Source organism: Molothrus aeneus, chromosome 6, assembly GCF_037042795.1.
Source record: "Molothrus aeneus isolate 106 chromosome 6, BPBGC_Maene_1.0, whole genome shotgun sequence".
Classification (NCBI taxonomy): domain Eukaryota; kingdom Metazoa; phylum Chordata; class Aves; order Passeriformes; family Icteridae; genus Molothrus; species Molothrus aeneus.
The window spans coordinates 62,757,088-62,785,049 of NC_089651.1; the positions used below are offsets into that span (position 1 = coordinate 62,757,088).

A 27,962-nucleotide genomic window follows, 5' to 3' on the forward strand; every position below is an offset into this window, starting at 1 on the left:
ATGAGGGCACACGACTGACTGGGTCTAGAACATTCTGCAGCTTCCTCCTGTTTGTCACATCTGGGCTGGGAGGTCCAGCTGGGTCCAATGGTTCCCAATTCAATCAGGTGTTGGGGGTTTGGGGGCTGTTTCTCCTGGAGGAAGGTTCTAAAGGGATTGTGCTGGGGTGATTAATTCCAAATCATCTCCGGTGTTATGAGTAGAAAAGTTGTCAATTTTTAAAAAAAAAGTTGCAGAGTTAACAGGTTAAACCAATTGCTGCCGAGCTGGAGTTCCAACTATTTGTTGTTAATAATTTCATGTTGTGATCCCCTGTTGTTAATAGTTTTCCTTTAATTACCCGTTGTTGATGGTTGGAAATCCCCCTTTGTCACCCTGTATCCCCCTGCTGCTTCCTGGAGGGTGGCACCCGCACTGTGAGGAGGAGAGGACATCGGGGCTGGCAGGCAAATGAGGAAACCCTCACCAAATCTAGCAGGAAAACCCTAAAACAAGGAGCCACCATGGAATTAAGAGATCTGAGTGATGGCTGGAGGTGAGGAACAGACTCCAGTGTGCACTGAGACCCTTTGTACCCCTCACCCTAACCTACAGGATGTCAGCTAGAAAGAGGACCTGGAATGTCAAACTGAAAATGGGAATCTCCTGATGCTCTCGTGAGGATGGAGCCCCCAGCTCTGCCCACAGACCAGGGGGCACAGCTGCACTCTTCCTCCTCCTCCTCCTCCTCCTCCTCCTCTGTGCCATTCCTGGGAGCAGCAGCGGCAGCGTGAGCGCGGCCCCGTCGGTTCTCCCCACCCGAGCTGATCGCCTTTGATAAAGGCATTTAAAAGGAGAAAGGTCTCCTGCCCTGTTCATTTCACCTGGAAGTGGAGCTCTCCAAAGGAACATGCAGCTCCCACCTGGCACATGGCAGTGTTGTGGGGTCAGGCCCCAGGATCCCAAAGCCAGAGATCCCAGACTGGTTTGGGTGGTAAGAGACCCTAAATCCCCTCCAGTGCCACCCCTGCCATGGCAGGGACACCTCCCACTGTCCCAGGGTGTCCCACTGTCCAACCTGGCCTTGGGCACTGCCAGGGATCCAGGGGCAGCCCCAGCTGCTGGCCTGGTTGGACATTGGGGCACCCTGGGACAGTGGGAGGTGTCCCTGCCATGGCAGGGGTGGCACTGGAGGGGATTTGAGGTCCCTCCCAACCCAAACCAGTCCAGGATTCTCTGATTGTGTCCTTCAGGTGCTGCATGGGTTGAGGAAGGTGGGTTCACTCCATCCCCCCCACCAGGGCTCCCAGCTCTGTCAGTGCTGACCCCAGGGCTTTGCTGTGCCCAGCTGTGCTGGTGTCACCTGCAGCTCTGTCCCCACCAGCCTGGAATTCCCTGGGGTCATGTCCAGCTCTGTCAGGTGATCTCTGATCAGGAAAACTGCCTGGAAATCTGCTGGGAAAGGGCAGCAGCAGCTCCTTCAGCTGGTGTTTACCCAGGGAAGCAGGAGGCAGAAAGGGATTTGGGTGATAATGGCCAGGAAACAGCACCAAGGGCTGCAATTTGTTATTCTGTGAGGAGAAAGGAAGGAGGGTGGTGGGCTGGCAATGGCAGAGGTCAGAAATTGCAGCTCAGCCAGGGCAGCAGCAGCAGCAGGATCCACCAGGAGAGAGGCAGAGGAGCTGCAGCAGCACTGCCTGGTCCTGGGGAAGGCTGCAGAGGGAAAGGAGGCACTGCTGAGGGCATGGAGGGATGGACAGAATCCTCCAGACACCCAGAAACAGGCACAGATTACTGAGCATGAGCATGAAGAGAGAGACTCCTGCCTGCAGAAATAAGGTCAGAGAACAGAAGGCTCAAAATGGGCAAAGAACATAAAAGACAGGGAGGCATAAATGCATCTGAAATGAGAGGAGGACAAAGGCAGGGCAGGGAAGCAAATGGAGGCTGAGGCCTCATTATTTCATCCTTCAGGAGAAGGTTAATTGTGAGCAGACACTGCTGCAATTATCTCAACACAGGGTGGAGAACAGAGATTACAGCTCAGATAAATCATAAATAATGCTCAGATAAATCAGATCCTAAACCCCACCCAGGTGTGCTCAGGTAAATCAGATCCCTGTTAAACCCCACCCAGGTGTGCTCAGGTAAATCAGATCTTAAACCCCACCCAGGTGTGCTCAGGTAAATCAGATCCTTGTTAAACCCCACCCAGGTGTGCTCAGGTAAATCAGATCCTTGTTAAACCCCACCCAGGTGTGCTCAGGTAAATCAGATCCCTGTTAAACCCCACCCAGGTGTGCTCAGGTAAATCAGATCCTTGTTAAACCCCACCCAGGTGTGCTCAGGTAAATCAGATCCTAAACCCCACCCAGGTGTGCTCAGGTAAATCAGATCCCTCTAAACCCCACCCAGGTGTGCTCAGGTAAATCAGATCCCTGTTAAACCCCACCCAGGTGTGCTCAGGTAAATCAGATCCCTCTAAACCCCACCCAGGTGTGCTCAGGTAAATCAAATCCCTGTTAAACCCCACCCAGGTGTGCTCAGGTAAATCAAATCCCTGTTAAACCCCACCAGGGTGGGCTCTGAATTGTGAGGGAACCCCAAGTCAGCCCTGGCAACGTCAGGGACGTGGGGAGTGCAGGAGGGTGCAAAGCTCGCAGGGCAAGCTCCAGAGCTGAGGGCAGAGGGAAGGAGCTGAGCAGGCACCAGGAGCACGGTGGAAGGATGGAGGATGGGTTTGTGGGCAGGGAGAGGAGATGGAGGTGACAGAAAGGGCCCAGGGGGATTGTCCAGGGACACATCACACCAAGGCAGTGGTGTGCTCCGACAGGGAAGGGGCTGGGAGGTGAGCAGGGGACTGGGGCACTCCGGGTGAGCCCGAGGTGACAGTCACCGCTCAGAGCCCCCAGGGCAGCCCTGGCTCTGGGCCACTCTCAGCAGTGGTTTGCTCCCTGCTTTTTCAGTGGTAGGGAATGCTCCAAGGGGCACCAGCCAGAGGGGAGGCACAGAGAGATTCCAGCTAAAGCAGCAAAGCTGAAGAGAGAGGAGAGGTCCCATCCCAGGGACACCTCCCACTGTCCCAGGGTACCCCAGTGTCCAACCTGGCCTTGGGCACTGCCAGGGATCCAGGGGCAGCCACAGCTGCTCTGGCAATTCCAGCCCAGCCCCTCCCCTCCCTCCCAGGGAAGGATTTCTCCCCAAAGTCCAATTTAAACCAACTCCCCTCCAGTTTAAAACCAGCCCAGCCCAGCCTGGGGTTCTTGGATGTGCACAGTGAATATTTCTGTAGATAGAGGATCTACAGCTTGTCCAGGACCCTGAGACAAAGCTGAAATCCCACAAATTGCAGGATTTTCTCCTGATGTCAGCCTCCAAATATTTGCAGAGCTGTAGATAATCCCTGCACCTGCTGGTGCCTGTGTGTGCACATCCTGCACCACTGAAGGTGCTCCTCTGCTCGTGGCACAGCTGAAGGAAATCATTCCAAATGAATGAGAGGACGCTGCAAACGTGTTCAGTTTAAATTTTACATTTCCAGTTCATCCAGTCAGTTTGGGGAACCCTGGCTCTGGTTAATGGGAACATCCCAGCTTGGGTCTGTTCGGGTTTATGGGATTCCAAACATCCTTTCCTGCAAGGGCTTTGTGGCACCAGAGCCCAGCCGACCTTTTGTGCTGCTGCATTTATTTGGAGCAGCTCCTCCCAGAGCTTTCTAAGCTCTCAGTCAAAGGCTGCTGGGAGCAGGGGAATTTTCCTGTGCTTTGTTGGGGTGCTCTCCCACAGAACCCCAACAGCAAAACCTGAGCTGTGTCTTGAATGCCCATAACCAACAACGATATTGGGGAAAAATATTCTTATAAAGTCATTTTCCCCCCCTTCTGCAGCACGTCTTTAATAGAAAAATGAGACATCTGAATGAATTTTATATGTTCCTTGAATTGCTCCAGCCTTTGAAATAGCTCAGCTTGAGGTTTTAGTCAATATGAATGGAGACATTTGAAAAATCTGTGTGCTCTTCTGTCAATAAGAGATGGCAAAAGGCTAAAGAGATGAAAATAGAGAGTGCAGGCAGAGCTGCAGCCGGTGCAGAGCAGCCTCCACAGAGAGCAGCCACTGGTAATGGGAATAGAAGCATTGGGTGGGAATTTATGGCAGAGTTGATGCTAAAGAAACCCCTTTCTTGCATTTCTTTGAAAATAAATTGGTGGCTAAACCTCATCAAAGCCCAGCCTGATTTGAAATATTTTTGAAACATGAAAAAGTTAATTGGAGCATTTTGTTAATATTAATAATAGGAGTGAGTGAGAATCACGGGATCAGGGAAGCATCAAGGTTGGAAAAACTGTGAGATCAAGTGTGAGCATCAGATCAGCAACCCTTGGGCCGTGGTCTCTACACTGTGGTCACCTCTGGGTTGGGGTCACTCCTGGGCCATGATCACTACAGCTGTGCTCACTCCTGGGCCATAGTCACTACAGCCATGGTCACCCTTGAGCTGTGGTCACTACAGCCATGGTCAACCCTGGGCTGTGGTCACCATTGAGCCATGGTCACCCCTGGGCTGTGGTCACTACAGCCATGGTCACTCCTGGGCTGTGGTCACTACATTCATGGTCACCACTGAGCCATGGTCACCTCTGGGTTGTGGTCACTCCTGGGCCGTGGTCACTCCTGGGCCATTGTCACTACAGCCATGGTCAACCCTGGGCCGTGGTCACCATTGAGCCATGGTCACTGCAGCCATGGTCATCACTGAGCCATGGTCACTACATTCATGGTCACCCCTGAGCCATGGTCACCCCTGGGACATGGTCACCCCTGGGACATGGTCACCCCTGGGCCGTGGTCAGTACAGCCATGGTCACCCCTGGGCTGGGAGAGAATTCCTGCTGGGAGGGATGCAGTCCCTGGCTGGATTAGATTGTGTGGTGCAGTGAATTGGGCAGTGTTTGAGCCAGGAACAGCCTGAGCAGCCTGGGAATCAAGTGTGAGCAAGTCTCCTTGCCCTGGGACTGCTCTCCTTGCCCTGGGAATGCTCTCCTTCCCCTGGGAACGCTCTCCTTCCCTGGGACTGCTCTCCTTGCCCTGGGACTGCTCTCCTTGCCCTGGGACTGCTCTCCTTCCCCTGGGAATGCTCTCCTTGCCCTGGGACTGCTCTCCTTCCCCTGGGAATGCTCTCCTTCCCCTGGGAATGCTCTCCTTGCCCTGGGACTGCTCTCCTTTCCCTGGGACTGCTCTCCTTCCCTGGGAATGCTCTCCTTGCCCTGGGACTGCTCTCCTTCCCTGGGAATGCTCTCCTTGCCCTGGGAATGCTCTCCTTGCCCTGGGAATGCTCTCCTTCCCCTGGGAACGCTCTCCTTCACTGGGAATGCTCTCCTTGCCCTGGGACTGCTCTCCTTGCCCTGGGACTGCTCTCCTTGCCCTGGGACTGCTCTCCTTCCCCTGGGAACGCTCTCCTTCCCTGGGAATGCTCTCCTTGCCCTGGGACTGCTCTCCTTCCCCTGGGAATGCTCTCCTTGCCCTGGGAATGCTCTCCTTGCCCTGGGACTGCTCTCCTTCCCCTGGGAATGCTCTCCTTCCCTGGGAATGCTCTCCTTGCCCTGGGACTGCTCTCCTTGCCCTGGGACTGCTCTCCTTCCCCTGGGAACGCTCTCCTTCACTGGGAATGCTCTCCTTGCCCTGGGACTGCTCTCCTTCCCTGGGAATGCTCTCCTTTCCCTGGGAACGCTCTCCTTGCCCTGGGACTGCTCTCCTTCCCTGGGAATGCTCTCCTTGCCCTGGGAACGCTCTCCTTCCCAGCTCCCTGAGCCAGCTGGTCAGTCAGGAGCAGAGGTTCCTGGGTGCCCTGAGGAGCCGGGGCTCTGCTTTGCAAATCAAAACCAAGCACCTCATTGTGCTCCACGAGCAGCAAATGCTGCTCTTGTTCCTTCGGTTGGGCTTTGTAGTGGGTTCTGCAGGCTGGTTTGGGGGATGGAGCTGTGTTGTGCTGCTTCTCTGCTCACCAAGCCAGGGGGGATCTGGGGAGGGCTGGAGCTTCACCCATCCCTGGTACATGGGTGTGGTGTCCCTGCTCCCTCCTGCCCTTCCTGCTGCCAGCTGGGGTTCCCTGTGGGAAAGACAAACTGGGTGCAAGAAAAATGGGGAGGAAAGATGGTCCATGGCTTAAATGTCATCGTGGAATGAACAGGGATCATTCTTCTGAGGATTTCACAGAATCCCACAATGGTTTGGGTTGGAAAGGGACTTTAAATCCCATCTCATTTCCACCCCTGCCATGGCAGGGACACCTCCCACCATCCCAGTGTCCAACCTGGCCTTGGGCACTGCCAGGGATCCAGGGGCAGCCCCAGCTGCTCTGGGCAAAGCCTTGTTTACCTCACTCCTGTCTCTCCCCACAAAGGTTACCTGCCTGCATTCCTGCCACCCCTGCCTTCTCCTTTCCCCCTCAGGAGCCCATTCCCATGGAAACTTCCTCATCAGTGCAGCTCAGCTCAAAGAAATAATTGGCATGAGGAGGATCTATGGAAAATATATTCCTGTGTAATTAGGAAAAAAGCACCTGTTCTTCCTTCAGTGGGCACCAGGCAGTGGATGAGCTCTAATAGTGCTGTTTGCAAATATCAAATAATAATGGGAAGTGTGACAATAATGAAGTAAGTAATCAGAGGAGCTGTTGAGTACAGGTGCCTCCATTTACAGCTCTTTCATCAAAGAGAAAATTAAGCGCTCTCAGAATATTATGGCAAATTGCTGCTGTTCCATGACTGCTAATCAGGTGGAGTGCATAAATGCAACAGGAAAAATCCTTGGCAGCAATTACAGGGTGGGTGATTAACACATGGAGCACATCCTGGGACAGGAGCAGCTCCTTTCTGTGCCTGCAGATGGGAATGCTTGGCACAAAGACAGGCAGAGAAAACTGGAGGCACCTCTGGGCTTTGGGTGGTGGGGCAGGGCAGAGAGTTCCAGAACTGCTGGGGCTGGAAGAGCCCTCTGGGATCATCATTCCAACCTTCCAGCAGCCCCACCATTCCCACTGAACCTGGCATGGAGGGGGACCTGAGGGAAAGGCCAGGGGAGGTTTGGGATGGATTTCAGGGAAAGGCTCTTCCCCAGAGGGTGCTGGCACTGCCCAGGCTGCCCAGGGAATGGGCACAGCCCCGAGGCTGCCAGGGATGCCCAGGGTGGGATTGTTGGGGGTCTGGGCAGGGATGGGGCTGGGATGATCCCTGTGGGTCCCTCCAGCTCAGGACATTCCGTGATTCTCTGATTTTACTGAGTTTTCTGACCATTTTCAGGCTGGTGACTCCCCCTGCCCTGGGCACCTGTCCCTGTGTGCAGCCCCACGTCCATGTCCTGTCCCAGGCCCTGTCACAGCTCAGAGTTCATGTCCCACGTCCCTGTCCTGTCCCAGGCCCTGTCACAGCTCAGAGTTCATGTCCCACATCCCTGTCCTGTTCCAGGGCCCTGTCACAGCTCAGAGTTCCTGTCCCACATCCCTGTCCTGTTCCAGGGCCTGTCACAGCTCAGAGTTCCTGTCCCATGTCCCTGTCCTGTCCCACAGCCCTGTCACAGCTCAGAGTTCCTGTCCCACATCCCTGTCCTGTCCCAGGGCCTGTCACAGCTCAGAGTTCCTGTCCCATATCCCTGTCCTGTCACAGCTCAGAGTTCCTGTCCCATGTCCCTGTCCTGTCCCAGGCCCTGTCACAGCTCAGAGTTCCTGTCCCATATCCCTGTCCTGTCCCACAGCCCTGTCACAGCTCAGAGTTCCTGTCCCATGTCCCTGTCCTGTCCCAGGCCCTGTCACAGCTCAGAGTTCCTGTCCCATATCCCTGTCCTGTCCCACAGCCCTGTCACAGCTCAGAGTTCATGTCCCACATCCCTGTCCTGTTCTAGGCCCTGTCACAGCTCAGAGTTCCTGTCCCATATCCCTGTCCTGTCCCACAGCCCTGTCACAGCTCAGAGTTCCTGTCCCATGTCCCTGTCCTGTTCTAGGCCCTGTCACAACTCAGAGTTCCTGTCCCATGTCCCTGTCCTGTCCCAGGGCCCTGTCACAGCTCAGAGCTCATGGGACATGAACTCTGAGCTCTGACAGATTCACAATACCCAGAAACAGAGCCCTGGAAAGGGGCAGAGAGGTACAGATGGAGATTCCTGGCTTTACAATGGGATTATGTTGTCCTCTCTCCTGAGACAGCCCAACCCAGCCCCTCTTTCATCCCCCTAACCACGACCCCAGGCTGCTCCCAGGGGCAGGGCTTGGCCAAGGCCCGAGGAAAGGCCCTGGCAGCAGGAGCTCAGGCTCTGAGGCAGACCTTGGAAGGATGCTTACAGCTGGGGGAATCCATAAATCACAAAGGTTTGGGAAAGCTGCAAAAGGCAGCCTCAGAAACAGCAGAACTGGCATTGGAGCTGAGCAGCAGACGTGAGATTGGGCAGCAGAAAAATTCTGTAAGAAGTAGAAAAGCAAGGACAAATAGAACAATGGTCTTTCACTCTCTCCTGGGGAGTCTGGGGTTGTGGAGCTGTTCCTGTGCTGACACTTGGTGGGCACATGTGCTGGTATCTGATATCTGCCTGTACCCACCTAATCCATGTATCTGCCCCATCCCTGCACAAGGAATGACCTGCTGCAGGTCTGTTTGCTGTGTCCTGGCCTCTGTGGAACCTCCTGCCACCCCAAACCCTGCCTCACACCCAGAGCTCAGGGGGGACAGCCCCAAGCCCAGGCAGGGAGCTGAAGGTGGGATTCCTGCAGGATCCCAGACTGGTTTGGGATGGAAGGACCCTAAAGCTCACCCCACCCCACCCCTCCAAGGGCAGGGACAGCTCCCACTGTCCCAGGCTGTTCCGATCACAGCCTTGGGTTGTGTTTTACAGGTGTGAGGGGCACACAGCTGGCTCCCTGAAAAGGGGGAGCATGGAAAAATGACCAGGTACCTCCTGGATGTGTGATGGAAAAGCCAGCCCTGCAAGTCAGCCCCTCCAGTGCTGTGAGGAAATTCTTCCTGAGCTGGAGGCCTCTGGGACAGGGATGGGTTCCCCTGGCCAGTCCTTCATTGCAGGGAGCATCCATCCATGGGGCTGCTGCTCCTGCCTTGGAGACACAAATCCTAAACCTTCAGAAATCCCAAACCTTCAGAAATCACCCTAAACCTTCAGAAATCAGCCCAGACCTTCAGAAATCCTAAACCTTCAGAAATCACCCCAGACCTTCAGAAATCAGCCCAAACCTTCAGAAATCCTAAACCTTCAGAAATCACCCTAAACCTTCAGAAATCCTAAACCTTCAGAAATCCTAAACTTTCAGAAATCACCCCAGACCTTCAGAAATCAGCCCAGACCTTCAGAAATCCTAAACTTTCAGAAATCAGCCCAAACCTTCAGAAATCACCCCAAACTCTGCACCTGGGGCTGCTTCTGCCTTGGAGACAGAAATCCTAAACCTTCAGAAATCCTAAACCTTTGGAAATCAGCCCAAACCCTGCACCTGGGGCTGCTTCTCCTGCCTTGGAGACAGAAATCACCCTAAACCTTCAGAAATCACCCCAAACCTTCAGAGATCAGCCCAAACCCTGCAGCTGGGGCTGCTTCTCCTGTGTTTGAGACAGGAATCAACCTCAACCTTCAGGAATCACCCTAAACCTTCAGAAATCCTAAACCTTCAGAACCCAGCCCAAACCCTGCACCCAGGGCAGGGAGGCAGCCCTGGCCCTGCTGTGGGTGCTCCAGTTCTTGGCTCCAGAGCAGCCTCTGCAGCTCTGGCCCCACCAGGGCTGCTGTGCCCAGCCCAGCCCAGCACACAAGTGAGGGGAGCACTTTCCCAGGCAGGCTCTGTGCAGATCCTGCTGCTGCTGCTGCTGTCCCCTGTGGGCCACTTGGAGCTGGAAGGGTTGCAGAGCTCTGTCTTGATTTGCCCCCAGCTGCCAGCAGCGCTGCTCTGACACTTCTCCATCACTGCTGTCCCTCGTGCAGCTCACAGGCACTTCAAACCCTTCTGAGCAGATGGGCAGGGAAGGGAAGAATCTGCTTGGATCATGTTTGGGAGAGCAGGACGGGGGTTTGTGTCTTCAGGGGGTTGAGCCTCTCCAGGAAGATACTGCAGAGATTTCTGCATCTTGGAATCTCAGGGTTCTTCAGGCTGGAAAAGCCCCCTCAGACCATGGAGTGCAACCCTTCCCCAGCACTGCCCTGACCCCTGTCCCCAAGTGCCACATCTGCAGGCTCTTAAATCCTCCCAGGGCTGGGGACTGCACTCCTCTGGGCATCTGTGCCAATCCCTGAGCCCCCTTTCCATGGGGAAATTCCTGCTGTGCCCACCCTGAGCTGCCCTGGCCCAGCCTGAGGCCGTTCCCTCTGCTCCTGTCCCTGTTCCCTGGAGCAGAGCCCGACCCCCCCGGCTGTGCCCTCCTGGCAGGAGCTGTGCAGAGCCACAAGGGCCCCCTGAGCCTCCTTTGCTCCAGGCTGAGCCCCTGCCCGGCTCCCTCAGGGATTCTGCAGCCCCTGCCCAGCTCCCTCAGGGATTCTGCAGCCCCTGCCCAGCTCCCTCAGGGATTCTGCAGCCCCTGCCCAGCCCTGTTCCCTGCCCTGGACACACTCCAGCCCCTCCAGGTCCTTCCAGAGCTGAGGAGCCCCAGACTGACCCCTGCACTGGAGGTGTGGCCTCAGCAGTGCCCAGTCCAGGGAGGCATTTTTGGATTGCTCAGAATTGTTGCATTTTTCAGGCAGCTCAGCTCTGGCCTGGCTGTTCTGCAGCTCCTGAAGCTCTCTGGGAACAGAAGGATCCCCTGTGCTGGTGCTGTTATCATTCCTTCCTATTCTATTCTTAGCTGGCCTTCTGATGAAATCCTTTCTTCTATTCTTTTAGTATAGTTTTAATATAATATATATCATGAAATAATAAATCAGCCTTCTGAAACATGGAGTCAGATCCTCATCCTGAGACCCCTGTGAACTCTGTCACACTGTCCCCTCCCCAGGGGCAACTGCTTGAGAGTTTTTCCCACTGTCCCAGGCTGCTCCAGCCCCAGTGTCCAGCCTGGCCTTGGGCACTGCCAGGGATCCAGGGGCAGCCCCAGCTGCTCTGGGCACCTGTGCCACCCTCATTGTATAAAACCTGATCAATGTAAATCTCTCCTCTCTCAGGTCAAACATCACCCTTTGCTCCATTGCCACAGGCCCTGCTGAAATATTTGTCCCCATAGCCTGGATGAGCAGGATGGGAAGACCTGAGGTGCACAAAACCCATCTTTCAGTGGAACACTGAGCAAACTGCATTTATTTACTTTGCCCAATGAGAACAACCCCTGATTTCATCTCTGCCTGAGCACTGCCAGGGGAGAAGATGCCTGAAAACAAAGGTCTCTGATTTATCAGACAAAGGTGCAGCAAGGTCCAGTGCCCGGGAGCAGCAGCCAAACATGCTTGAAATAGAGAAAAAACAATTTTAGCATTGAGCAAATCAAACCAGAATATCCAAGGGGTTGTTCTCCTCACTGGAAATGCACTCGAGGGCCAGATGCAACTCCTGTCAGTCTGCAGGGAGGGGACAGACCCTGGGCAGGCTCAGCTCCTACCTCTGAGCTTCTGGAAGCCAGAGAAGGGCAGGGATGGGTGGGAGATTGGGAATTGGGAATTCCTGGCTGGGCTGGGATTGCCAGAGCAGCTGTGGCTGCCCCTGGATCCCTGGCAGTGCCCAAGGCCAGGCTGGACACTGGGGCACCCTGGGACAGTGGGAGGTGTGCCTGCCATGGCAGGGGTGGCACTGGGGGGGATTTAAGGTCCCCTCCATCCATCCTAGGGTTCCATGGGGTCCCCCCAGGGTGCTGTCAGCCAAGGGAATGCTGCTAAACCCTTCCCAGAACCTTGGGGCCGTTCTGGAGCCTCAGACCCCCTCCAATAAATACGAATTTAAAACTGAGTTCTTTGCCAGAATTGTTTGTCATCGCCATCGCAGCATTCCAGCTCCCCTTTTGTTTTTTGCTCCTGGTGAAATCTGAATGCAAGCCCTTCATCTTCCCGGGTTTATTTATCTGTTTACTGCTTATTTATTTGCTGCCTCTCCTTCTCCCTTCCCCGCCGCTCCCGGGAGTCGGTGGGAAAGCAGAGATAAGTTAATCTGAACAAAACATGGGAATACTTGAAAAAGTCCTTCCCATCGAATTACAGGGAACAACATTTACTTTTCATCTCTGCTGCACGTTTCCGTGTCGGCTCTGATCTCTCTCGACATCAGGCAGGAAGGATTTGCTGATTTGCCGGCAGGATCCTCCTGCCAGGAAGGATTTGTGCTCCTGCATCCCTGGGCTGTGTTTACCCCAGAGATGCCCAGACCCCAGCAGGCTCCTGGAGCTGGGCACTGGGCGCTGACCAAAGGCACAAGGAGCAAATCCTGGGAAAAGAACCAGGGGAAGGCAGGGCTGTCCCCCAGGGCTCTGGCTGGCTGCAACAACCTCGCTGCAATAGTTGAACCGGCTTTTATTCCTAATTTTAAGGATGTTTTTTGTCTCCTTAAAACAGTAAATGTTGTTTTGTGCTGAAGTTGGGCTGTGTTTAACACCAGCACGGATTCAGTTCAGTGGCCTTTGGAAATGTCCATTGGTGACAATATTGATTTATTGTCTCGGCCAAAGGAGCCCCAGGAAAGGGCTGCCCTGCCTCCTGTGACACCAGGGCAGGAGGCACCACTGTCCCAGAGGTGGTGGCAGTGGCAGTGGTGGCACTGGCTGTGCTGGTGCCAGCAGGGGAGGTGGCAGTGGCAGTGCCATGGCAGTGGCACTGGCAGCAGTGGAACTGGTGGCAGTGATGTTGGAGATGGTGGCAGTGGAGGCAGTGGCATTGGTGACAGAGGTGGCAGTGGTGATGGTGGTGGCAGTGGCTGTGGTGGCAATGGTGACAATGATGACAAAGATGACAGTGGCTCTCTGACAGTGGTGACAGTGATGACAGTGGCCATGGTGGAAGTGGTGACAATGACAATAGTGGTAGTGGTGACAGAGGTGACAATGATGACAGTGGCGACAGTGGCCATGGGGACAGTGGCCATGATGGCAATGGTGACAATGATGACAAAGATGACAGTGGCTCTCTGACAGTGGTGACAGTGGTGACAGTGGCCATGGTGGAAGTGGTGACAATGACAATGGTGACAATGACAATGGTGGCAGTGGTGACAGAGGTGACAATGATGACAGTGGCAACAGTGGCCATGGGGACAGTGGCCATGGTGGCAATGGTGACAATGACAGTGGTGACAATGACAGGGGTGACAGTGGCCATGGTGGCAGTGGCAACAGTGGCCATGGGGACAGTGGCCATGGTGGCAGCGGTGACAATGGCAGCGGTGACAATGACAGTGGTGACAATGACAGCGGTGATAGTGGCCATGGTGGCAGTGGTGACAGTGGTGACAGTGGTGACAATGACGGTGGTGACAGTGGCCATGGTGGCAGCGGTGACAATGGCAGCGGTGGCAGCGGCCATGGTGGCAGCGGTGACAATGGCAGCGGTGACAATGACCATGGTGGCAGTGGTGACAATGACAGTGGTGACAGTGGCCATGGTGGCAGCGGTGACAATGGCAGCAGTGACAATGGCAGCGGTGACAATGGCAGCGGTGACAATGGCAGCGGTGGCAGCGGCCGTGCATGGCCCCACGTCTACAGCAGAGGGCAATCACGCGAAGGCAAAGCCGCTCCTCGGCGGGACCCGCGGGAGGCGGGTGGCTCGCACCCTAATTAATGACTCGTTAATTGCTGATGGGAGCCGGCATCCCGCGGACCGGCCGGCCCTGCGGAGCAGCAGAGCCCGGGAGCCCCGTGCCCGAGCCGGGATTTGGGATTTATCTGGAACAGCGGGAGCTGCCCCGGCTCGCCTGGCACACGCTGGGCTCGGGGCACCACGGGCAGGAATTCAGGATCATTCCTGGCAGGAATTTGGGATCATTCCCGGCAGGAATTCGGGATCATTCCCGGCAGGAATTCGGGATCATTCCTGGCAGGAGTAAAGGGATCATTCCCAGCAGGAATAACAGGATCATTCCTGGCAGGAATTCAGGTTCATTCCTGGCAGGAATAACGGGATCATTCCTGGCAGGAGTAAAGGCAACATTCCCAGCAGGAATAACAGGATTATTCCTGGCAGGAATTCAGGTTCATTCCTGGCAAGAATTGGGGATGCCAGCTGCCAGAACAGCTGGGATGATGCAGGGAAACCCAAGTCCCCGTTCCCTGACTGGGGACTGGGTGCTGCTTTGGAAGCTGCTCCGCTTCCCGGAGCCTCAGAGCAGGCAGGATAGGAGGGGATTTACCCTGAACATTGTGCCACAGAGAATCCAGCACTCAGGGATGCAGGCAGGAATCCAGAGCAGGCAGGAGAGGAGGGGATTTACCCTGAACATGCTGCCACAGTGGATCCCAGTGCTCAGGGATGCAGGCAGGAATCCAGAGGAGGGAGGGAGCATTTGGGGGCTCAGGAACAAGGGGAGCTGGAAACAGCAGGGACAAAGAGGAGCCTGCAGGGTGTGCTCAGTGTGACAGGGATGGGGTCCTGTCCCTCGGGGACAGGCACAGCCGGGTTTAGGGCGCTGGCAGCAGCACTGGGGTCAGGATGGAGCTGTGCTGAACTGTACTGGAAGGAATTGGGCCTGAGCCAGCAGGGAATTCTGGCTGGGAGGGTGGGCAGGCCCTGGCACAGGTGCCCAGAGCAGCTGTGGCTGCCCCTGGATCCCTGGCAGTGCCCAAGGCCAGGTTGGACATTGGCACTTGGAGCAGCCTGGGACAGTGGGAGGTGTCCCTGCCAGGGCAGGGGTGGCAGTGGGTGGCTTTGAAGTCCCTCCAAGCCAAACCATTCCATATTTCTATAATTCTATTAAAACCTCAAGTTGGATGATGTTCCTTCAGTCAAAATAACATTTATTTAGCTTTGGAAAGACTTCTATTGTTTCCTGTTCTTTGCTTTAAACGTAAATATTTCACTGCAGTGGGCTGTGACCCGCTCCAGGTGTCAGCTGTGGCAGGGACACGGCTGCTCCTGCTTTGGAGCTGGATAAAACACGGGGGTGGTGGGGGCTTTTCAGCAAAGCTGGTGTTCCCAAGAGATCCAGTTCTCTTTTTGTGTTGCAGTTTATTTTAGAGGGCACAGGAGTTTCTCCTTTTTCTGGCCTGGAGGCTGCCAGAGCTCCAGGAGGGTTTGGGCAGCACTGCCAGGGATGCCCAGGGTGGGGTTGCTGGGTGTCTGGGCAGGGATGGGTCTGGGATAATCCCTGTGGGTCCCTTCCAGCTGGGGACATGCCAGGATTCTGTGCCTTCTGAGAGCAGGGCTGTCTCACACATCATCCCTGCACTGTGGAAGCTGAGCTGATGAAACGATCTAGGAGAAATAAAAAATCTCATGTAGTCAGAGCTCAGAGAGAAAAAACCACCCCATGCAAGGCTTCCCGGAGCGCTACAAGCTCCTGGAAATAAATGAACAGATTGCCATGAATGAATAAACTGCTTAAGACACTAATTCACATTCAGGAGGCCACGGGGCTGGGGATGGTGAGGATGACAGAGCTGTTTCCCTGCGATTGTTGCTGCACGGAGCTGGAGGAGGCAAACAGAAGGTGGCCGTGCTCTGCACACAAACTGCTGGGCACAGATGGCTCCCGGGGCTCCTGCCCACGGGATCAGGCCAGGAGCGTGTGCCAGCCTGGCTCCTGCTCGGGGAAAAGGCGGCTGCAGGGCACAGCGAGGGAGGGAGGAGCAGCTGAGGGCACGAGCGTGGTTCAGCTGGGGAGGAGCAGGCGGAGGGCAGAGCTCAGAGGGAGCAGCTCTGCCTTCTGGGACAGGGACAGGAGCAGGGAACGGCTGGGGCAGGGCCAGGGGGGGTCAGGATGGAGATCAGGAAAGGCTCCACTGTACCAGAGGGTGCTGGCACTGCCCTGAATGGTTGGGGCTGGAAGAGCCCTCTGGGATCATCATTCCAACCTTCCAGCAGCCCCACCATTCCCACCATTCCCACTGAACCTGGCATGGAGTGGGACCTGAGGGAACACTGGGACTGGGCCAGGGGAGGTCTGGGATGGATTTTGGGAAAGGTTCTTCCCCAGAGGGTGCTGGCACTGCCCAGGCTCCCCAGGGAATGGGCACGGCCCCGAGGCTGCCAGAGCTCCAGGGGGGTTTGGGCAGCGCTGCCAGGGATGCCCAGGGTGGGATTGTTGGGGGTCTGGGCAGGGCCAGGGGTTGGGATGATCCCTGTGGGTCCCTCCAGCTCAGGATATTCCATAGTTTTGTGACTCTAAGAGATAATACAGGAAATTTGGGCCATGCACTGACGGGGCTGTGGATCTGCAGCCCTGGGGGAAGCTGTGGGCACAGCACTTTTGTGGGGTGGTGATCAGGGAATGCTTTGGTGCCATTTGCTCATTCCAGGTTTCTGTGCAACTGTAGCTGCTCAGGCCCCGCTGTCCTGAGAGCCAGGGCAGGTGGCAGTGGGACTGGGGCTGCCATGGCACCTTTCCATGGCTCCTGTCCATGCTACCTGTCCATGACACCTGTCCATGGCATCCATCAATGGCACCTGTCCATGGCACTGTTCATGGTATCCATCAGTGGCACCTGTCCATGACACCTGTCCATGGTATCAATCAATGGCACCTGTCCATGGTATCCATCAGTGGCACCTGTCCATGGTACTGTCCATGGTATCCATCAGTGGCACCTGTCCATGGTATCCATCAATGGCACCTGTCCATGGTACTGTCCATGGTATCCATCAGTGGCACCTGTCCATGGCACTGTCCATGGTATCCATCAGTGGCACCTGTCCATGGTATCCATCAGTGGCGCCTGTCCATGGTACTGTCCATGGTATCCATCAGTGGCACCTGTCCATGGCACTGTCCATGGTATCCATCAGTGGCACATGTCCATGGTATCCATCAATGGCACCTGTCCATGGTACTGTCCATGGTATCCATCAGTGGCACCTGTCCATGGCACTGTTCATGGTATCCATCAGTGGCACCTGTCCATGACACCTGTCCATGGTATCAATCAATGGCACATGTCCATGGTATCCATCAATGGCACCTGTCCATGACACCTGTCCATGGTATCCATCAATGGCACCTGTCCATGGCACTGTCCATGGTATCCATCAGTGGCACCTGTCCATGGCACTGTCCATGGTATCAATCAATGGCACCTGTCCATGGTATCCATCAATGGCACCTGTCCATGGCACTGTCCATGGTATCCATCAGTGGCACCTGTCCATGGCACTGTCCATGGTATCCATGGTGGCACCTGTCCATGGTATCAATCAATGGCACCTGTCCATGGTATCCATCAATGGCACCTGTCCATGGCACTGTCCATGGTATCCATCAGTGGCACCTGTCCATGGCACTGTCCATGGTATCCATGGTGGCACCTGTCCATGGTATCCTGGGACAGCTTAGGGTGGTGCTGGCTGGAGAAGGAGCAGTCAGGGCTGGCTGTGGCAGGCTGCCACCATGGGGCAGAGCTTCTCTTGCCCTTCCCTTCCCTTCCCTTCCCTTCCCTTCCCTTCCCTTCCCTTCCCTTCCCTTCCCTTCCCTTCCCTTCCCTTCCCTTCCCTTCCTTTCCCTTCCCAAACCTTCCCAAACCTTCCCAAACCTTCCCTTCCCTTTCCCAGGTCAGATGCTCCAAACCCCCCAGGCTTTGTGCTGAGCCCTCAGACATGGGTTCTCCTGGTGACCTGGACCCTGCAGGGCTCTCCAGCAGTTTTGTCAATTGAAACCATTATTCCAAGTTGAAATAAAATGAATGTTCCATTATTTCCTATCAGAATTCACTGAGGCCAGTGGCTGGTTGACAGCAGGTGACTAAAACACGAGAAGTGGTGTTTGAATAGGGTGGGGCCTCCTCTGGCTGCTATTCCCAGCTTTCAGCAGTTCCTCCATAGGGATTTCTCTGCTGTTGAATTTAATGGTGGTGGCCGTGCACAAATATCCCCAAATTACTTTTGAATCCCTCAATCTGCACCATCTGACAGCAGCGATTTCATTATGCATCAGCTGAAAATGCATTTGATTTGTACTCAACTTCTTTGAAGATCTTTCTGCTATTTAATCTCCTTGAGAGTGGAAGACAACCGGAATATTGAGGTCATGGAAGAGTGGGAGAGCAGAGAGAAATGTGGTCCTGGAAGAGCAGGTGGGTGGGAGCTGTGCCTTTTTCCCCTAAATCAAGTGCAGGAGAAGCTTTCCAGCGCGACTCTGGAGGATTTCCAGGCAGCACAGTAGCTATTTTTATTAAACTGTTTTCCTGAACAGCTGCCTACTCAGGAGTGTCCCTCTGCATTTACTTTCTGTCTCAATATTCCTTTGGTAATAGAACACAGTCATTTAGGCTGGGATAAAAAAGGGAATTAAAATACCTAACATATCCACAGGGCTGGCTTTTCTCGGTGCTTTGCTGCTGTGAGGAGTCGAGTTTAACTCCTAATTACATGGTAGGGTTTGCACTGGTGATGCTTTTTAGTAAATTCTGAATGGCAAATCTTAAACAAGGCTCTGGAACTGCTTGGGGAGAGGAGAGGAGAGGAGAGGAGAGGAGAGGAGAGGAGAGGAGAGGAGAGGAGAGGAGAGGAGAGGAGAGGAGAGGAGAGGAGAGGAGAGGAGAGGAGAGGAGAGGAGAGGAGAGGAGAGGAGAGGAGAGGAGAGGAGAGGAGAGGAGAGGAGAGGAGAGGAGAGGAGAGGAGAGGAGAGGAGAGGAGTTTGGTGTCTGTGGTGCTTTCTCAGGCTGGGAGCACTGGAACTGGAGCCACCAAATATTTTTGTTAGCTGGGTGAGATTTGCACTTGTGCTTGGGGGGCAGAGCAGGAAATGTCTCTATGGAACCTCTGAGGGGCTGCTCAGTGTGGCAAGGTTCCCCATGATCAAATATCAAGGTTCCCCATGATAAAATACTAAACTCGAGGCTTTACTCAGCACCCACAGCATAGTCTGAGCCCCTCCACCAGTAATTTTAGTTCTCCAGTTTGAAACTGGTTCCTGAGGTCAGGCAGCTCAGGGAGCCTTAAACTCAGCCCAAACCTCCCAGCCCAATCCCCTCATCCCAAACCTCTCATTCCAAACCTCTCATCCCAAACCACTCATCCCAAACCTCTCATCCCAAACCTCTCATCCCAAACCTCCCAGCCCAATCCCCTCAACCCAATCCCCTCAGCCCAAACCTCTCATCCCAAACCTCTCATCCCAAACCTCTCATCCCAAACCCCTCAGCCCAAACCTCTCCTCCCTGGGGTTGATGTGGGCAGGGGCAGGTTCTTTCCACTTCTCTCCAAGGAATCTTTCCTGAACCAGTTGTGGGGAGGGGCCATGTGGGTTTGCTTTCTGGAGGGGCCCCCTTGGGAGGTTTTCTCCCAAATTTGCCCTAAACCAGGACATTGAGATATTATAATGGAGATATATGTGTACATGTAATCAGACCTTATTGGGCAAGAGTATCCACATTGCAGTAGGAAGAAGTAAAGGTGGCAGGTTAGAAAAGTCAAATAAACTCTGTGGCATCAGCCTGTTGGGTCAGAAAGTTCTGTATTGATTTGTAATGAAGAACCTGGGAGCACTTTAGATTCTGGCTGGCTGCTTGCTGTCTTATGAACCTCACAGCCTGTGAGATTGGTGTTATCTGAGCAATAAACCTTTCTCAGTCTGATCATGGTCCTGTCCCTTTCACTGATGCAGCACGGCCCACTGAGGCACACCTGACTGTGATGGTGTTCACAGGGCTCCCAGGATGGGGGAAGAGATGAGGATCTGACTCCATGTTTCAGAAGGTTTGATTTATTATTTTATGATATATATTATATTAAAACTATACTAAAATAATAGAAGAAAGGATTTCATCAGAAGGCTGGCTAAGAATAGAATAACCAAGAATGATAACAAAGGCTTGTGGCTTGGACAGAGAGTCTGAGCCAGCTGACTGTGATTGGCCATTAATTAGAAACAACCACACGAGACCAATCTCAGATGCACCTGTTGCATCCCACAGCAGCAGATAACCATTGGTTACATTTTGTTCCTGAGGCCTCTCAGCTTCTCAGGAGGAAAAATCCCAAGGAAAGGATTTTCCATAAAATATCATGGCTACACCTGACCCCATTGCTGAGTGTCCTGGGGCTGTGGGCAGGGCAGAGCCACAGCTGGGGCTCCAGAGGTGCCATCCCCACGGGAATGGCAGCCTGGCAGGGCTGTGATGGCTGCCCAGGGGTGGATGAGCTGCCCCAGCCCCAGGCAGGGCTGAGCTGAGCCCATCACTTCACCAAGCCGAGCTCTGGCACTTCCTCACTTTCCCTTCAGGAATTCCTGCCAAGTTTCCTGCTTGGCTCTGAGCAGAGGGGAGCTCTGTCCATCAGAGCAGGGCCCTGGGCAGGGCACACCAGGGAGCTGCCAGCACCCATCAAACCCTGGGGCAGCCAGGGCCTCCCTCCTGCTCTGCCAGAGCTGGGACTGGCAGGGGAGCAGGGGTGGAGCAGTGTGAGCAGCACACAGACACTGGGGCTTCAGCCTGGCTGTGTCAAGGGCCCCAAAATTCAGGGCAGTGCTCCCCAAAACCTCTGCAAAAGTGCAGCTTGCCACACAGTGGCATTTTTTTAGGAATTACTATTTTTCTGGACTGTCAAACTAATTTTTAGAGCCCACCCAGAGCCACCCCTGCCATGGCAGGGACACCTCCCACTGTCCCAGGGTGCCCCAGTGTTCAGCCTGGCCTTGGACACTACCAGGGATCCAGGGGCAGCCACAGCTGCTCTGGCAATTCCAGCTCAGCCAGGAATTCCCAATATCCCATTAGATCTCCCCTCCTTCAGCTTAAATCAGGAAGTTCTGTGGATTTCTCAGCAAGAACAGAGGTTTGTTATAAAACTCAGAGGGCTGGAATTCGGATGGAGAAAGTTCCACACCTTCAGAGGAGACCCTGGCCAGTTAAAAGTGCTGTTTCCATAAAATACCATTATCACAGAGCAGGTGGGACTGGGAACGTGGTGCCACCAGCTGCAGTGGCACACAGGGGATGATGCACAGTGCAAACTGTGCTGTTCAATATTTACAATCCTCAAATTGGGAGCCTCTGCTTTGAAATGAGCTTTATCCTGGGAAGGTTCTCCAGGATTGGAGCCATAATAGGATCATTTATAACAGTGTGATTTTGGGCAGTATTCTGCTCTTGTACCAGGAGCAAGAAATCGTGGAGTTTTTTCCTGCCAATATTAATCCCAATTCTAAATGTTTGCAAGTTGAGCCAATAAGACAACAGGCAGAGAGATTTGGGAAGAAAAATAAAGGGTGAGATTTTGGGGGGACTTTATTTTGTCCTGCAAATAAAGGCCTGGCTGTGTGCCCAGAGCTGGCCCACACTGAGCCCAGCACCCAGCACTTCCCAGCTGGTAATTTAGGTTTTGCTTTATCCCAGGGAAGATTAAAGGCTCCTGTAAAGTGCAAACCATCAGCCTGAAATATCATCAGGGACTGGATTTTCAGGGCTTTTTATATATTCTGCAAATAAACTGCTTCTGCAGCAGGGAGAGGAGAATAAAGGGGGTGCAACGTAGGGCAGGACAGCAGGGAAAGGCTGCCAAGGTTAAGGAGGAGCAGCTCTTCATCTTCTTCATCTTCCTCAGTGCTGGAATGGCCCTGGCACGGGGCACCAAGGGCTGGGGGTGCCCCAGGGCTCCTGGGCCGGGCATGGGGAATTCTGCAAGGACAAACCGATGGGGAAAAATGAACTCCTGGTTGTGGAAACCCTGGTCCCAGCACTGCAGCCTCCTGCAGGTGAGAATGAGGAGATGATAAACCAGCTGTGCTTCCCCAGCCCCTCCCCTGCTGGGGACAAGGGATGGAGGGACAGGAGCCAGGGAATGGCTCCCAGTGCCAGAGGGCAGGGATGGGTGGGAGATTGGGAACTGGGAATTCCTGGCTGGGCTGGAATTGCCAGAGCAGCTGTGGCTGCCCCTGGATCCCTGGCAGTGCCCAAGGCCAGGCTGGACACTGGGCACCCTGGGACAGGGGGAGGTGTCCCTGCCATGGCAGGGGTGGCTCTGGGTGGGGTTTAGGGTCCCTTTGGCCCAAAGCAGTGAGGGGTTCCCAGGAGACAGCCTGGGGCAGTTCCCCATGGCAGGGGCAGCAGGGGAGGCTCTGGGGGAGCTCTGAGGCTTCTCTCTGGCAATAATTTAAGCAGAGAATTCCTACATTGGCTAAATCGATTCACAAAGTTGCGATGTATTTCAATTATAATTTTTACATTAAATGTGCTTTAAAATGAAAAAAAAAAAACCCACTTTGACAGAAACTCTGAGCAGTGAAGATAAACTCAGGCAATTTTATTTTTCTAAAAGCTGCAATATATTATAGAATCCCACACTTCTTTGCGTTGGGAGGGACCTCAAAGCTCATCCAATGTCACCCCTGCCATGGCAGGGACACCTCCCACTGTCCCAGGGTGTCCCAGTCTCCAACCTGGCCTTGGGCACTGCCAGGGATCCAGGGGCAGCTCTGGGCACCCTGTGCCAGGGCCTGCCTGTATTTTATTTTATGATCAACCATTAACATTCCATTTATTTAAAATGCATTTACTAAATCTTTCTTTTTTTTGTTGTCTGAGTTCTGTTAAATAAAATGCTGATGGAGATGAGTAATGAGTTGTCTTTGCTTGTCCCGGTAATGATCATTATTTTCCACTTGAAATTAAATTACATTTAAATTTTGGTAATAAACAGCTGAGTAGTAATGAATGCTACACCATTATCTTAATATTCTGCAATTTATCACCTCTGAAAACAGATAAATCAGTCTGCTAAGGACAGCCAGTGGAATGGCAGGTCACAGACCAAACACAAACACTGATTTGTGTGGCATTAACTGTGCCCTGGTGTCACACACCTACCACTGCCTTTAAAGGCAAAAAAACCCTCCCAATTGCTGAGAAATGTGAAATTTGGACTATTTTGATAAGGACTTCCTTGCTGTTTAAAATGAATCTTGGAATTTCTGAGAAACCTGAAATTTGGATTATTTTGATATATAGCTTTTTGAAATTTGGATTTTTTGATATATAGCTTTTTGAAATTTGGATTATTTTGATATATAGGTTTTTTTTTCCCTGCTGTTTAAAATGAATCCTGGAATTCTTGAGAAACCTGAAATTGGGATTATTTTGATAAGAATTCCCCGCTGTTCAAAATGAATCCTGGAGTGTGAACGAGCTCGGCAGTGCTGCCCCCATTCCTGTCCCCTCACAGCCTCTCTCCCGCCTTCTTCCCAGGCTCCATTCCTCCCAAATTCCCTGTGTCCCTCAGGGGCAGCCCTGCAGCAGGAGAGGCTGCTGGGGATGCTGAGGGTTCGGTGTCCCCACAGGGGGATGGAGCCTGGGGGCACAGACAGGAGGGGATTTGGGGGTGCAGGACAGGGGGATGGAGCCTGGGGACACAGACAGGAGGGGATTTGGGGGTGCAGGACAGGGGGATGGAGCCTGGGGACACAGAGGGGAGGGGATTTGGGGATACAGGACAGGGGGATGGAGCCTGGGGACACAGAGGGGAGGGGATTTGGGGATACAGGACAGGGGGATGGAGCCTGGGGGCACAGGCAGGAGGGGATTTGGGGATACAGGACAGGGGGATGGAGCCTGGGGGCACAGGGGATTTGGGGACACAGGACAGGGGGATGGAGCCTGGGGGCACAGGGGATTTGGGGACACAGGACAGGGGGATGGAGCCTGGGGGCACAGGCAGGAGGGGATTTGGGGGTGCAGGACAGGGGGATGGAGCCCGGGGGCACAGGCAGGAGGGGATTTGGGGGTGCAGGACAGGGCTGCCCTGGGCTGGCTGTGTCTGCTCTGTGGGGTGCACAGGGACAGTCTGGGGGTCAGCTGGGCACAGAGCCCTGGGGTGAGCCTGTGGGGTGGGCAGGATGAGCCTCGGCTGCAGGGATACCCTGGGATCCAGGAATGCTGTTAATCATCACCCCACAGGAAGGATCCCATCAGGATCCTTTGGGATTTTGGATCAGGAGATGCTGTCCAGCACCACCCCACAGGAAGGATCCCATCAGGAGACCTGCTTCAGGGATGCTTTGGGATCTTGGATCAGGAGATGCTGTTAATCATCACCCCACAGGAAGGATCCCATCAGGATCTGCTGGGATTTTGGGATCAGGAGATGCTGTCCAGCCTCACCCCATGGGAAGGACCTGCCAGGGCCATCCCACTGGCTGATGCAGCCTCTTTTGGGCACCCTGCCCAGAGGGGTGAGCCCTTTTGGGGCTCAATCCGTTCTGGGGGGAACTGCAAGCCCAGCACGTGCCAGGCTCAGAACTCTCTCCAGCAAACACCGCAGTATAAAGCTTCCAAAAGCTAACTTTGAATTTAATGCAGCTGTCCCCTCTCATCAACTTCATTGTAACCACTGAGAGCAGAGAACCTTTTAGGTCTAATGAAAAATGTTAATAAACCTTCACGTTGTGGAGAGGATTTTTTCCCTAATTCAGCAGCAGCTGTCAGCACCTTTCCCCACTGCCACCCTGACATGTCAGTGTGCTGTGCTGCCTGCAGCCCTGCTCCCTGACCAACAGAGCCTCCACAGGGAGCTCCCCAGCCCTGGCACAGGATTGGCAAGGTGCCCCTGAGTGGGAAGAATGATGCATCTGACTCCATTGATATCAGAAGGCTAATTAATCACTTTATTATACTATATTATCACTAATTAATCACTTTATTATACTGTATTATTCTATACTATATTACACTACACCTAAACCAAAGCTGCACAAACACCCAGCTGCACAAAATTTTGTGGCTGTCTGCTGACCAACAGTCTGGACACACTCTTGGCCAAGGAAACAAACCACCAGCACTTTGTGTAACCAATCTCCATCTTGCATTCTACTTTGGCACAAACACAGGCACAGCAAATGAGATAAGAATTGTTTTTTGATAATTCCTTTCTCTGCTTCTCTCACTGCTGTTGCCATCTTATTGCAGGGGTTCCATACTGTTGTCTCCTTATCCCAAAAGTTCCACACTCTCTTGGTGTTTCTCATGGGCATCTCCTCAGAACTCTCACTCCTTCTTCTTCACAAAGCACCCAACTGGCTCCAGTACCCTTCTCACCACCACCCCACTCTTTATTGCACTCTTCTGCTCATTGGGTACAGCTGTGGCCTGCTAAAGTCAGGCCTGTTCCTAATCTTTGAGAATTGGCCCAGCTGCAGCTCCTTAGGGGTAAGATTGCTTTCTGCTCAATCTTTATTCTCTTTTATTCTATCCCCCCACAACTGCTTCTCTCAGGTTCAGAGAGTGTGAATCCCACCCCCTGGCATGGTGGGAAGTGCCATCCATGGCCCTGGGTGGGATGTGAGGTCCCTTCCAGCCAGACCACGGTGTGTCCATCTGTCCCAGAGCCCATGGGAGCTGCCATGCCAAGGCTGTTGGAGCCTAAATGAAGGTGTGCTGCTGGAGGTGAGCACAGGTGAGGTCCATCCTCTCCTCTCCCAGTCCCAGCACTGTCACCAGCACACCCAGGGGACCCTGTGGCCCCCCCAGGCCTGGCCCTGCCAGCAGGGCTGCAGCAGGCTGGTGTGGCAGCAGCTCACAGAGAGAAACAGCTTCCCCAGGCATTGTTCTGGAAAAGGCTGTGAGGAAGAGAAAAGGCTGAGAAGATCAGAGAAAAGAATGAGAAACAATTCTGATGTCCACTGGCTGCACCTGGTGTTGTGCACATGAGGAATGTGCTATGGGGATTGTTTACCAAAGGGTGGTTTCTTGATTGGACACTGGGTGGCGTTTGGATTGATTGCCCAATGAGGTCAATCTGTATTGGACTGTCCTCCAGCAGCACTGACAGAACAGAGCACACAGCCTCGAGCTGTGCCAAGGGAATTACAGGCTGGATATCAGGAAAAAGTGTTTTCCAGAAAGGGTGAGAAAGTTCTGGAATGTTCTGCCCAGGGAGGTGGTGGAGCCCCCATCCCTGGGTGTATTTAACAAAGCCTGGATGTGGCACTGGGTGCCAGGGTTGAGCTGAGGGGTTGGGGCTGGGTGGGACTCGATGATCTTGAAGGTCTCTCCCAACCTGGTCATTCTGTGACTCTGTGACCCTGTGACTCTGTGTGTCAGGGTCATGAGCTTCTCAATAAGTTTAATATAATAAATGATATAGAAGAATAAAACGAGGGATCAGCCCCCTGCAGCCATGGAGTCAGTGCTCATTGTCCCCCTTTCAGGGCATTGTTACTGCCATGGTCTGTGGCCAAGGTGAGGGGGGTGATTAAGGCAAACTCGTGAAGGAAACGCCGTCTCTGGAAGGTGTGACTTGTTGGAACAGAATTTCTGGTGTGGGAACATGAAAAATGACAAATGGGAATCATTTCATGCAAGGTGTAATTAAATAGTACAACTTATTGGCACAGGGGGTTGCTATGGCAAATAATTTATACAGACTGGGAAGGAGAGGCAAAGCAGGCAGATAACAGCAGATAACAGCAGTCCCTGTTATCTGAGCCCAGTGAGGGGCACAGCCTGAGCCCTGGCTGCTGCTCAGAGCAGCTCCTGGGTGCCCTCCCTGCATCCCAACGTGCCCTGCTCCTGGCCATGTCCCCTGACATTCCCTTTTCCAGGGGGAATCTGGTTGGCTCTAATTTAAAATGCAGTTTCTGAATAATTTTAGCATGATTTTCAGAGCTGTATAAAAATACCTTTATTTATCACAGAATAAATTTATTTTACATATATATAATTTTTCAGAATAATTTTTAAGCTTCAGAATAATTGCCCAGAGCAGCTGTGGCTGCCCCTGGATCCCTGGCAGTGCCCAAGGCCAGGCTGGGCACTGGGGCTGGGAGCAGTCTGGGACAGTGGGAGGTGTCCCTGCCATGGCAGAACAAGATGAGCTTTAAAGTCCCTTTCAACCCAAACCATTCTGGAATTCTGTGATTTCTTTATTTTATTATTTTTTGTTATTTTTTTGGAGTAGTTGAAATGGAACATCCCTGCTGTAAGATTTTCCTTCATTCTCCTTTCCCTCTGGGAAGGGTCAGGAGCTGTAGAAAAAACCTTGAATATATTTTACCCAATCTGAAGGTGACTCTTCACTGGATTAAGCTTTTTGCAAAAGAATTTGAGCTCCTTCCTTTGCCTTAATTTTGAGCTTTGGTTATGAATGCTTATTGCTAATCTTAACTAGATATTAGCTTGGTTATATTTGCCAATTATTAATTACTAATTGATGGCATCCTGGGACACCTGCAGGGATGGGCACTCCAAACCTCCCTGGGCAGTGCCAAGGCCTGAGCCCCCTTTCCATGGGGAAATTCCTGCTGTGCCCACCCTGAGCTGCCCTGGCCCAGCCTGAGGCCGTTCCCTCTGCTCCTGTCCCTGGCAGCCCTGGATGTGTTTGGGTCTCCCTGGATGTGTCCCCTTAGCCCTGGATGTGTTTGGGTGCCCCTGGATGTGTCTCCCCAGTCCTGGATGTGTTTGGATGTGTCCCTGGATGTGTCCCCCAGCCCTGGATGTGTTTGGACAGTCCTGGATGGTTTTAGATATCCTTGGATGTGTCCCCCCAGCCTTGGATGTGTCCCCTTAGCCCTGGGTGTGTTTGGGTGCCCCTGGATGTGTTTGGGTGCCCCTGGATGTGTCCCCCCTGTCCTGGATGTGTTTGGATGGCCCTGGATGTGCCCCCTTAGCCCTGGATGTGTTTGGACAGTCCTGGCTGGTTTTAGATGCTCCTGTGTGTGTCACCCCCATCCTTGGATGTGTCCCCCCCATCCCTGGATATGTCCCCCAGTCCTGGATGTGTTTGGGTGTCCCTGGATGTGTCCCCCCCTTCCCTGGATGTGTCCCCCCAGCCCAGCCCCTCAGAGCAGCACCAGGACTGGTTTGTTGTGTAAATCCATGACAAGTTTGGCTCACCCAGGATAAATTGCCTCTATCCATCAATAAATGCCCCAAACAACCAAAGAC

At 53.5% G+C, this 27,962-nt stretch overlaps 1 protein-coding gene across 1 annotated transcript; it reads right to left on the reverse strand.

Moving 5' to 3' along the window:
- Window positions 1–11,128: 11,128 nt before the first annotated feature.
- Window positions 11,129–16,665, reverse strand: LOC136558258 (ice-structuring glycoprotein-like). Its single transcript, XM_066552583.1, has 4 exons — window positions 16,659–16,665; window positions 13,075–13,640; window positions 12,761–12,905; window positions 11,129–11,187 (listed from the first exon to the last, which is right to left on the reverse strand). Exons 1-4 carry the CDS (start codon window positions 16,663–16,665, stop codon window positions 11,129–11,131), a joined length of 777 nt encoding a protein of 258 aa, XP_066408680.1.
- Between the last annotated feature and the right edge of the window lie 11,297 nt (window positions 16,666–27,962).

What these genes read in the sequence shown, in the direction of transcription:
- LOC136558258 (XM_066552583.1), bottom strand. An exon ending in CTGTCACCACTGTCACCACT is followed by an intron (nt 12,906 to 13,074) that starts GTCAGAGAGCCA and finishes CACCACTGTCAG; the next exon opens with AGAGCCACTGTCATCTTTGT. An exon ending in CACCAGTTCCACTGCTGCCA is followed by an intron (nt 11,188 to 12,760) that starts GTGCCACTGCCA and finishes CTGCTCATCCAG; the next exon opens with GCTATGGGGACAAATATTTC.